The following is a 13,136-nucleotide window of genomic DNA, read 5'->3' as shown; positions in this document are numbered from 1 at the left end:
CCAAAACGAAGTTAGGCCTGCAGGCAACATCAGGTGGCCTGTTAGAGACAGAGAAGCAGAGAAGGTGATGATAGAGTGCTGGAGTCATCTCCAAACTGTCTAACCTCACATTTATCTTTGTTTTTGTTTTTTATTTCAAAGAAATATTTTTGTTTGATCCTAATAAAGTCAACAATTTTATATTTTAAAAATAACATTAAAAATAAACTAAATGTAGCGAATGGCTTTTCAGCCTTTATCTTTGAATTGGATTAGACCATGGTTTTTCTATTTTTTAATGACTGCCATAAGAAATACATGTCCTTCAGTTTTCGTATTTGCACTCCTTTATAATATATCAAGCCCATTCTTTCCCACTTGTAAATAGAAAAATAAAGAACTTGTTTTGTAATACCCCAACCAGTAATGACAGTTTAAGTATTCATATGCTAACATGTCTTCTACACTCTTCCTTCCCCTACCCTGACTCTCTACCACAAATATTTTGTTAAATGCAGTTTGAGAACAAAACATATTATAATGGTGTGCTTATAAAATGAAATGGTATTCTATATTACAAAAAGAACTACAAATTACCCTTTCACATATGCTAATTTGGGTGGATGGAGGAGAAAACCCTTGTTTTAGACTATAATAAAAATAGCAAAAACACAGAAATGCTGATTTAAGAAAAGATACTGCTAAATTGGAGATAATTCAAAGAAAGGAACTAAAAATAATAAAAGGCCTCAAGGAATGAATATTTTCAAAATTGAGAGAATTTAAGAGTCTAACATGACAAACTATAACCAGTCTTACAAATATCTCTAGGGAATTAGATTCCAAGAGTCTGCATTGTTCAAAGGAGAAAAAAATAAAAGCTCTGAAATAAAAACTACTCAAAGGGAAAAAAATGAACTTTAAAACGAAATGTTTTCAATATTTTTACTTAGATCAGCTCTCAGATGCCTGGAGACATTAAGAAACTAGTCAGGCAAACCATTTGTTTTCAGATAGCAAGCTATAATAGAACAAGAAGGGTGGGTGGGGCTCCTGATTTATTATATTTTATGTCTCTAATGTCTGGACCTGAATGAACACATTGGAACAGTTTGAAGGTACTCAGTATACCTGTGCTGGAGTTCACTAAAGTAGGTACACAGTACAAGGAGGACACCCAAAGCCTGAACGAATTAGAGTTCTGTATCAATTTACAGGATCACAAGTTTGTGAAGGTATTTTATTGAGCACAAACCTGGTTCATAGTGAGGCGTGAAGATGGTTAATGATTGATTTCCAAAAGTACTCACTTCCCTTGAATGTGCTACTTACTTCCCCAAAGAATTGAGAGTTTGGGAAGTGGTGGGGTGGGTGATTGAAACAAAAAATCTGAAAACCTTTTGTGCCAGGAAAAAAAGAGAACAAAAACAAAAACTTTTAAACTACATCTAATATACATGAAATCATGGTGTCCTGAGCCATTTAATATACTGGCTTTGAAAAGAGTCTGATCTTTGCAAAATGGAGGAAAAAATGAACCTTTTCCTACTATGGTACCACCTTCCAAACTCCACCACATTTTCTGGTATTTGCATTCATAGTGATATATTAGAGATTTAAGTATTATGCTCTTGAAATATAATAGAATTGTATCCATACAGACTGTCTAGACAGGGCAGGGACTATGTCTGTTTAATTTCATTTTACATAGCAGTGAACAGTCTTGCACAAATAAATGCTTTTGATGATGATGTTGATGTTAGTATAAGCAGGTGGCCAAAATTTGGCGGATAAAGCTTGTTACCTTAACATAAGCACTTTATGGTGTATGTGTATAACACTAAGTGTTTAATAAAATTTATAAATGTCTGGCTATTTTTAATAATAAATGATTTCAGCACACTTTATGTTTCTTAATATTGCCCTATTAAATTTGTTTACGTGGGGGAGGAAATATCAATCTGCCTATTCAGAAAGTAGGCAAAACTCCATACTCAATTTTTCTAGTGTCTGAAATGTGTAAGTATTCTTGTAGCTTTATTTTTTAAAGAAAGAAAGAACTAGACATTCCATCAATTAGACAACTATCACGATTTAAATTCCTGCAAGATTTAAGAAAACCGACTTGGAGTTTTCAAATGAAAAGTAATGATCTCTGTTCTGTATAGTAAATGTGTTAGTCATTCTAGTCATTCTCTCAACAAACACATGACTACTTGATGTATACTAGTAAGTGAAATTTGAAGTCCCCTGTCTTCCTGGAGATTATATTTTACTGGAAGGAGACAGACAATAAAAAACCAATAACTAAGCAAATTAAATGGTATAATTGAAGATGACTCGGTATTATGGAAAACTGAACAGGATAGAGAAGAATAAGTAGTGGGGGTAGGGTTGCAATGTTGCATAGAGTGATCAGAATAAGACTCATTAAGATGGTGATATTTGAGCGAAGACTTGATGAGGTAAGGTAATGAGCTACTCAAAATCTGGACAAAAATAATTTCAGACAGAGGAGACAGATACTGCTTTAGTCTAAATTAAGAGTGCACCTGAGTGTTCCGGAGGGGGCAGGGAATCCAGGGTGACAAGAGGTGAGTGAGCTGGGACAGGAGGAAGAAGCTGAGCCAGTGGGATAATAGGAGCCAGGTCTTGACCTCTACCTGCAGTGAGGAGTTGGAATTTTAATCTAAGTGGGAAGCCAGGGCATGAGTTATAGCAGAAACGTGAAATGATCTCCCTTATGTTTAATAAGATCATTATGGCTGCCTTGTTGACAGAAATCCCCAGAAGGGAAATGGTAGAAAGGAAGTCAGTTATGACCAGATTCTTAGTACAGTTGTGTATAAAGTCAGTACCTCTGTAAGGCAAGGGTTCCCAAGATGTGGTTACAACATCAGTGGCATCAGCATAGCCTGGGAGCTTCTTTGAAGTACAGATTCTTGGACTTTGATTCAAGTCTACTGAATCAGAAACTCTGGAGTAGGGCTCTATCATCTTGTGTTTAGGTGCCCTCCCGGGGAATTTGATATAGAGAATACACTTGAGAACCACTCTAAGGTATAGGGACCTGAAAAGGATGAAGTTGACATTGACTGGGATGGAGAAGGCTTCAGGGGAATGATATTTGGCAAGACTTTGGAGTGGGTCAAGAGTCAAGGTTTGTACCTCATGAAGGTGTGCTGTCTTAGACATCCAGAAGGCGAACAAGCAGTATATATATGAATCTGGAATTCAGGAGAGGAGGTTTAAGTTGGAAATAGAAACTGCAATATGGCTTATGTTTCCAAGAACAAAATATTATAGTAGGTTGGACTGTATTGGTAGATATTTATTGTTCAGTGATTTCATTTTAACTTTCAATACAAGAAACAGGAAACTCAGTACTAAAGACCAAAATACATGAAAGAGGTAACTGAGCATTTGTTTAAGAACATTAAGAGACTGAAAGCTTTAGAAAATATGTCCCAAATCTCTATCCATTTATTCTCAAGGAACCTTTGATGGTAATCTTTTCCTATTTTACCATTTAAACTGAGGTTTCCTAGTATGTTAAGGGGAAAAATTTAGAACTACTAAGACTTTCCAAAGGTGATTGCTGATAATGTGGGTATTTTTATCATAAAAGGTAATCCAGGCTAGGCATGGTAGCATACTACGCTTGTAATCTCAGTACTTGCAAGGCTGAGACAGGAGGGTCGCAGATTTGAGGTAACTTCAAGTACTTAGTGAGGCCTTCTGCAACTCAGTGAGACCCTGGTTCAAAATAAAGAATAAAAAATAGGGGTGGGGATGCAGCTTGGAGGTAGAATGCTCCTGGATTCAATCCCCAGTTTCAAAAGAAAAGAAAGAAAGAAAGAAAGAAGAAAGAAAGAAAGAAAGAAAGAAAGAAAGAAAGAAAGAAAGAAAGAAAGAAAGAGTAATCCAGCATTATTGAAGGACAGAGTATATGCCTTACTTTGCAATTTTAATTTTGTGAGGGGTTTTCCCAGTAACTTTTATGGAGAACAAGTGGTTAGGGTATCATGGAGACATGGGAGTGAGTTTAGTAGAGCAGTTCTAGCAGAGGGAAATGCAGATAAAAGAAAAGGTTTTTTGTTTTTTTCAGTGACTCTATTGCTTATGGTCATCTAGATATAATCACCTGTGATCTTGATACTAGCAGGTATTAACATTGACTATAAATAAAAGCCTACAACCAGAATATGATATTTATAGCATGACAATCATACAATAAATGAAACAAAATAGCATAACTAATTAAATAGGCTAACTGCCTGAATATTTAAGGGTGGAGGTAAAGCAAAGGGGTGTACCACTGAAATAAGAATGTTTGCTTAAAAATAATGAAAATAAAGAAAAAGTCATGTTTCTCTCCTGACCCTAAATCTATACTCTGTATATTTTTAAAAGTCATTGTAAAGGCCTTTCATAATCTGCCACCTTAGATGCTGAGATATAATCTTTACATTTCACCCAGTGAGTTAAGTTCTGAAAACCATGACCCTCTTTTGTCCCACAGTGTAATCTGACCTACCTATCATCATCAGGGGACATCTGGGATCCATCTTATCTTCCCCACTGCCTAGATGATTAACCAGAAAATGTTTTGAATTAGATTTGTAGATGGCAGAACTCCACGGACCGTATGAATTATAATGAGAGTAAATCAAAGGTCAGGTTTTGTTTTTGTGTTTTTAAAGAAGAAAGCCCTGACACGGTTAGGATTAAGTGCTTAAAAATTGGAGAGAAAAGCTGTTATATTAAATGGCTGAATACAGTAATTCATGGGATCATCTGTTACAAAGAAAATATATTTTCACAGAGTAAGGAAGCCCTAGCTCAGTAACTTGACACAGAACTGTCGATCCACAGGTGTGTGACAGTTCAAGAATCTATAGGGAGAATGGCATCCAATGACTTTTTCTCTGTTCTATGTCTACTTGAAGGTGTTTCTGGAGATGCACAAGAGGCTGGAAGTTGGAATCTTGAGTCTAGCTCATTCCTTGCGCACCATGATTTTTGCCAGGTTCTTAGTGAAGAGTAGGATTAATTTCTAGTAGTTTAAATTTCCTTCATCAAAACTTCCTATGTAGGGCTGGGTGTGGTGGCACACGCTTATAATCCCCGCGCTTGGGAGGCGGAGACAGGAGGATCGCACAGGTTCGAAGCCAGCCATGCTGGCTTAAGAGACCCTGTTTCCACATAAAAAAGTATAAAATAGGTCTGGGAGTGTAGCCCAGAAGTAGAAGTAGAAGGGCTTCCAGGAACCCCAGTACCACCAAAAAAAAAAACCCAAAAAAACCAACAACAAAAAAACTTCCTCTGTACCAAGTTCCAAGTAAAAAAATATGTAAATTTAGAGTTCACTTGTTTTCTTATTCAACTATCTCAATTGAAAGCTGATTATTATTTGTACCATTAATGTTTTATGGCTGCAGAAATCCCTCATGATTTAAGTACACTTTTCATTCAGTATAGCCTAAGAAAAACAACCTCCCCTGGTCAGAAATATGACTTGTGCTACAAAGCGTCTCCAGAAGCCAATATTTCAAAGAGGATGCCCAGGAAAAATATTATTTTTCAAAGTAGTTTGGGCATCAGTTTATGAACCTAACTTTTAGGAGGATCAGGGAGTATGCTGGTTTCAATAGGCCAAATTATAATTAAAAACTTAAAAGCTTTGCAGATTGTAAGTCTCTATGCAAATAAAAGTTACTGTTGTTGTTCTTTGTGTCATTATTATTTATTAGGATACTTATGGGACAAGAGGCTACAGTGATTTTTCCTGAATTTCTACTGCCACAGCTGGAGGATCCCAAATGCATTAGAGATTCAATGAATGTTTTGAACTATACTTGAGAAATTTGGGGCTCAAACGAAGTATGTTTTGCCAAATCCTTTTTCCCTTAATTTTTGAACACGTGTATTTCAAGGGAAATTTGATTCATATGTTTCAGATTCATTTACACTTAAATCATCAAAATGTTATTTTGTAAGAGCTATTTGATGTCCAAGAAGCTTTCTCAACCTGTTTTATAAGTCCTCTTAAATCCTTTTCTTGAAACAGGAAGTCACGTTTTGCCAAGTACAAATAAACACATCAGAAAGGTTCAAGTTCAGGTTCCAACTCTGAACTCCAGGTTTTAAGGATATTCTCAACTTAGCAAACTATGTCTTCCCACCCCTATTAAAACATGCACAGAGAAAAGGCAGTAGTGATAAAAGCAAATAATGGTATTCATGAGCATTATTAGTCTGAGATATTTTCCAGTTATGGAAAATTGTAAAACTCCTAACAGGTATTCTTATTACCACTATATGCAGGTAAATTGCAAGCAGGAGCATCTGTCTATATGTTGAATCTTTATAAGCCTAAATGTGTTTTCTGGTTTCATCACAGAAAAAAAAACCAAAAGTCTTAGCATTTTAGCTTCAGTATTTACTAGTTTTACCTTTGACTGCCTTTGAATCTTAATTATTTTAGAAAACTTAGGATGAATCAACACATTTTCTGGAAAAGAGTAGACTAATAATTGACTGAGTTTTATGTCTGTCCTAAGAAGAGGAGTTTTATATCGGCTGTAAGATGAGATAGCATCAGAATTTTAAAATGTAATTCACACTCTTTTCTTGGAATTGAAGAAAGTGCAGAAATTACCTCTGGTTCATATGAAGATGTCTCTTATATCTTACCCTTTTCACTTTAAGGCAGATGATTCAGCCTGACCCTGGGAATTCCCTTCTAGATAGTTCCCTCGAAATTTTTATGGGGGGATGGGCAATTTTGAAAGGAGATTTGGAACTATTTTAAAGAATTTCCTCAATGTTTCTTGAGTCCACTTCAGTATCTCTTCTATATTACTGAATAATCAAATGATTCCTGAAATGACAGGTATTATGTAAAAGCAAATATTTGATTTAAACCTTATTAATCAAGTGATCCATTTAGCTTTGGAAGCTCCCATGCAGTGACCACCAGGGAATCTTGTGAATCGTATAAAACTAGCTTTGGTAAACCAGCCAAACAAAGAGAAAGAAGCATCTTTTTATAAACTTAATTGGTAAAATATGATTATACATCATAGTGAGATTCAAAGTGATACAAACACACGCGCACCCATCAGTTGGTATATTCTCCTGTATATACTATCCCCGACCTTTTTCTCCTTCAGACGTGTTAGTGAGATCGGTACTGAAATCTTCTCATATGGACATAAACTTATTTGAACTGTTCCCTTCCTCCATTCTCATTTTTCCCCTTTCAACTCCATCCTCAATCCCCTTCCACTGTTCTACTGGTTTCTCTCCTCAGCTGATTGAAGTCTTTTTCACCTCCTATTTTCATTCTAGCTTCCACATACTAAAGAAAACATATGACCAATGACTTTCTGAGAGAGATTCCATATTTTCTCAAATGAAGACATTTAGGGACCTGTATGTGCATAGTTGGGGCTGAGATTAGTAAGAGTTTTGTTTTTTTTTTGTTTTTGATGGTACTAGGGATGGAACCCTCCTACCTCCAGGCTACACTCCCAGACCAATTTTATATTTTTTATTTTGAAACAGGGTCTCTTAAGCCAGAAAGCTGGCTTCGAACCTGCACGATCCTCCTGTCTCCACCTCCCAAAGGCGGGGATTACAAGAGTGCACCACCACACCCGGCGTAATAGAGTTGTTTTGAGGCAGAAATTAGTAAGTGAGGCCAAGGCAGATACTGTTAGAATTTACAAAGTAGGTAAGTTGGCTTGTTTGGGGGACATGAAAGATTCATGTTAAATCAGTTTGTGCTCTTATCTTAGTACATAGGGCCTGGAAGAAGCTTGTGTTAAAACACTGAAGTTGAGTTTGTGCTGCCTGTCATGATTTGATGCGATTTACTGGTTTTGTTATCCATCCCATAGTTTTTCAGGTTGTAGTTTTTATTTCATGTCTCAAAATAAACAGGTACATATCTTGTAGAAAAGACACATGCACTTTTTATTTATTTATGGATCTTTTAAAATTACTTATATCTTATAATTTGAGATGTTAATAAATAATAAATATGAATCATATTTTTTCAAACAATATTCAAAAATCAATTAAGCCTATTGAGTACCTAAGCTATGTATCTACCTATATTGTACCTATATGTGTTTTATAAATTATTCTTTTCCTTTACTATTACATTGTTTTCATTCTGAGAACATATATAATGGTGACCTTAAATGTCTCTGAGATTTTATATTGTATTTTGAGCCATTTAATATGCATCCTAAATACACATTTTAATGTTTAGACCCTACATTTCTTAGAAAGAACTTGTGCACCCTTAAATATCAGAGCCTATGTGCTACTTAAGAGTACTGTTAAAGTTTTGGAAGATTCAAGAATTCATTTTATAAAATAGAGAACAATGCTGTTCTCTGAATGTTTTTATGAATGGAAAGAGATTTGCAAAGAAACCTTGTATAAGAGAACTCTCAAAATGACCATGTAGCCAGGTGTGGTGATGCATGCTTGTAATTCCGTCGCTTGGGAGGTGAAGACAAGGAGGATTGCGCAGGTTCAAAGCCAGCCACACTGGCTTAAAAGGCCCTGTTTCCAAATAAAAAATATAAAATAGGTCTGGGAGTGTAGCCCTGAGGTAGAAATGCTTCCGAGAACCCCAGTACCACCAAATAAATAAATAAATACAATAATGACCATGTTGTAACCATGAACTGCTAAGGATTATATGCAAATCCTTTAGAATAAAAAGAAGGTATAATTAAGGCCTCTCCATGGCCAGATAGGTTAAACTATTTATAGTAAGTAAATCTCATTCTAAATTCACATAGACTAAAATATACTTGTCAAAAAGCCTTTCCAAGGGACAGGCAATATTTGTCTTTTTAAGGCTTTTATTCATTTCCTTGAGGTTTATGATTCATTAGATAATAGACATTATTAATCATAGTTTTAAATTTTGAATTGCCCACTCTAAAGTATATATTTAAGAAAGTCTTATTTTATATTGGTCCTTGCCAATATGATTGAAAATTCAAATTGAGAGAATCTAAGTGTCTTTTTCTTTTCAGTGGCCTCATTAAATAATCATAGTCCCTATGCCAACCTCAATAATATATAGGGGGAAAGAAGGAAGTGGGGTTGGGATCTGGAAGGGAATGCACCAAGTGTTGTGTGCATGTACATTCTCTCACTCCATATCTCAGTGTAATGTATTATTACAATGTGCCAATCAATTATTAAAAATGTTTAAATAAACAAAAATAATCATAGTACACATTACCATATCTTAGGATCTTCCTTATGCTATTAATTGGCCAGAATTCATGAACATCTCATGACAACCTTGAGCCTGAGACCAGGCAGCAATGCTTCCCATCTTCTGTTCAGGGAAACCCCCATATTACTGCCACACATCCATGTGAGGAGGGAGTCCGTGCTCTCTCCCCTGGGTTATACAACTTAAACCTAAAGCATTTCATGAATAAATGATGACCTCTCTTTTAACCACCATGACTAATGCTAGATACAATATAGCCTAAGTCCTAGGGCGGAAAAAAGTCCCAAGAAATTCCCCCAAAAGCTTCTGAATGAAATTATTAAAATTATTGCTGCTCATCATTAAAATAAAGAATTGTCATAGCTCTCAATTTCAGAACTGAAAGGGACAAGGATGCTTTCTTTGAATCCCAGGTTTTACTTAAATTGTTTTTTTTATTATTTTTTACATTTTTTATTGGTACATTGTATTCATACATCTTAATGGGATGCAAGATGGTGGAGACATACATGCACACCTTGCTCATTTAGCCCTTACCCAGTTCCCACCCCATTCCTTCCCCATCCGTCCTCATGTTCAGCTTAGTACATTGATGTTTGTTGAAGTACATCATGTGCATTAGAGAATTTCCTCTACCTCTCTCCCATCCCCTCAGTTAGGTTGTCTTATTTGCTCCTCTATAGAATCTCCTTCTTTGTCTAAAGTTCTTCCTATGACCCATTTTCTCCCTAACTTTTGCATATTAGCGAGAGCATCCAATTTCTTATTTTTTGTGACTGACTAATCTCACTTAGCATAATGTCTTCCAGTTCCATTCATTTCCCTGTAAATGACGTAATTGTGTTTTTCTTTATGGCTGAGTAAAATTCCATTGTGTACATATCCCATAGTTTTGTAATCCATTCATCTGTTGATGGACATGTTGGCTGGTTCCATAGTTTGGCAACAGTGAATTGTGCATCTATGAACATAGATATGCATGCATTAGTTTGATAGTTTGGTTTCCTTTCTTTTGGGTAGATACCCAAAAGTGGTATTGCTGGATCATATGGTAAGTTCATTTCCCATTCTTCTATGGCTCCTCCATACTGTTTGCCAAAGTGGCTGAACTAATTTGCAATCCCATCAACAATGTATTAGAGTTCCCACTTCTCCACATCCTCACCGACATTTTTTGCTTTTTGTGTTCTGAGTGATTGCCATTCTATGGAGTTAAGCGGAATCTCGGGGTAGTTTTGATTTGCATGTCTCTGATTGCTAATTATGTTGAGCATTTTTTCATGCATTTATTTGCCATTTGAATTTCTTCCTTTGTGAATTGTCTATTTAGTTCACTTGCCCATTTTTTGATCAGGTCATTTGTTTACATAGTGCTGACTTTCTTGAGTTCTCTGTATATTCTAGATATTAGTCCTTTATATAAGAAATTGAAATGGTATCAGTATAGAAGAGTTCATGCTCCAATGAACAGCTTTCAGAAAATCCATTTTAAGATGGTTACATTTCCAACTAATATAAACCAAAAGATCTATTTTAAGTTGGTTACTTTCTCATTTAATGCACTCAGAAAATGCATTACAAGGTGATTACTTTCTCAGATTTCTTTATTTTGAGGGCCAAATGATCACTTAATCTACAAAGATATGGTAGACTTTATAATGATCAGAAGATTACTTTGTTTTCTAGTATCTCTACACATTACAGAGCTGCTCCAGTTTTCTATTGGGGCTGGTCTCTTAACTTTGTGTCTCCCTCCCTCTTCTTCTCCAGGACTGCCCACCAGAAGCAGGTGACTTCCGAGCTCAGCAATGTTCAGCGCATAATGACGTCAAGCACCATGGCCAGTTTTATGAATGGCTTCCTGTGTCTAATGACCCCGACAACCCATGCTCACTCAAGTGCCAAGCCAAAGGGACAAGCCTGGTTGTTGAACTGGCGCCGAAGGTCTTAGATGGCACTCGTTGCTACACTGAGTCTCTGGACATGTGCATCAGTGGTCTATGCCAAGTAAGTGCTAAATTCTTTTCATTTAACTTGTGCAAAGGGCTCTCATGCCTTTGTGTAGTTTATGCATTGACCCACTATCTGATCATTTGGTGTTACCCTTTCTTTAGCTTATGAATAGTGACAAAATCTCTGTTCAGAAAAACAGAAGTTTAATTATAGAGCAAAACACCACTGTTGTATCCTGTATTAGGGAAAAGTAGACCACAGTAGGTTTTACTTTCTTAAGTGTCACCTGAATACGGAAAAATAAAATTGGGAATGTTATGTATCCTTTAGATACTAGACTTTGAAATTACTCACAGTTGGTTGTCCCTGAAGTGGTGTGTGTGTGTGTGTGTGTGTGTGTGTGTGTGTGTGTGTGTGTGTGTAGGCATTGCTTTTGATTTACTTAGAGCTTCAGAATAACTCCAATAACAGTGACTCTACAATCCCCAAGTCAAGCGTAAGAGAACACGTTGCTTCTTTCCTATAATTCTAATTGTACTGAAAATTCAAACAAGTTGTACGAAAAGGCTTGGCAGTGTCATCTAAGTTTGGTTTCAACCAGGTAACTTTAAAACACAGTATCAAAGAGATTTTATTTCTGGTATCAATCCATCAATGTCAGGCAAGGCTTTAAGTATATAAGATGAAACATGAGCTAAACCTTCATAAGAGTTAGAATCAGGAAATTGTGAAATCAGAGGAATTTCATGCCCAAGGAAGTTATATACAACTTCTTTATATACAAGATGTATGGACTTAAAATGTATATTTGAACATAAAATTTTTATATTTTAAAGTGAGGGAGGGCCTTAGGGATTATCTAATTGACACCTTAAAAAACAATATATTTGGTCGGGCATGGTGGCACATGCTTGTAATCCCCACATTTGGGAGGCGGAGACAGGATGATCACACAGGTTCGAAGCCAGCCTTGCTGGCTTAAGAGACCTTCTTTCCAAATAAAAATATAAAAAATAGGGGTCTGGGAGTGTATACCGGAGGTAGAAGGGTTTCCAGGAACCCAGTGCCACCAAAAAAAAAAAAAAGCAATATATTTGAACCACATCATTTGGATATTTTATAAATATTTTGTAAAGAGCCGGGCGTGGTGGTGCACACTTATAATTCCCATGCTTGGGAGGCGGAGACAGGAGGATCAGGCTGGTTCGAAGCCAGCCTCGCTGGCTTAAGAGACCCTGTTTCCAAATAAAAATGTAAAATAGGTCTGGGAGTGTAGCCCAGATGTAGAAGGGTTCCATCCCCATTACCACAAATATATATATATGAATATATATGTTTATATTTTGTAAAGATATTTATGATCATTTAAAAAACTCCCAAAGTTTCTATGGTATTGAAATAAATTTATGGACTCTGAAAAAGCTTCAAAATAGTAGAGAATTATAAATCAAACAATGCAGAAAAAGGGCTGTGTTGTAGGGAATGACAGATAGAAGAATAACTTTCCTTATGTGTGTACACTGAGTAAAGCCAGGAAGATTTTTATTTTGTAAATGCAAAAGCCAAGGACCAGAAAATTTGCATGATCATCTGAAAGTTATATGGTTGGCCATGGCAGAAATGAGGCTAAATTTCAAGTCTTCTAAAATCTAATCCGATGTTGTTTCTACTGTATTTCGTTGCCAGATGAACCAAAATAAACAAGACAGGTCAGCAAATTAGGTTTCACTTGTTTCTGTTGCGTGGGAGCTCAACGTGGCATGTCCTTCCCCTCCTGGAGGAGGGGTTATTCCTGCCAGTTGGCCTCATGTGTCTTGGCAACTGAAAGAAAATCCTATCTCAGCAGCTAAAGAATAGCTCTTTTATATGTAGTAAATATGGAGCAATAGTGCTGGACTTCGGATTACAAGTATAAAGCATGACTCTTTAACTT

General features: G+C 36.2%; 1 protein-coding gene across 1 annotated transcript in view; it reads left to right on the top strand.

Annotated features, from left to right (window-relative positions):
- ADAMTSL1 (ADAMTS like 1) overlaps positions 1-13,136 on the top strand; it is a gene marked incomplete at both ends in the record, with an annotated part of 419,367 nt that overhangs the window by 83,511 nt on the left and 322,720 nt on the right. Inside the window, one exon of the mRNA XM_080708549.1 lies at positions 11,021-11,257. Within this exon, the coding sequence (XP_080564675.1) occupies positions 11,021-11,257 (237 nt within the window). The remainder of the gene's footprint in view (positions 1-11,020; positions 11,258-13,136) is intronic.

The sequence above is a fragment of the Muscardinus avellanarius genome, assembly GCF_963383645.1.
Source record: "Muscardinus avellanarius genome assembly, chromosome: 13".
Taxonomy (NCBI): Eukaryota; Metazoa; Chordata; class Mammalia; order Rodentia; family Gliridae; genus Muscardinus; species Muscardinus avellanarius.
Note: the sequence above shows the minus strand (reverse complement) of the source record. Positions and strands in the feature narration are given on the sequence as shown.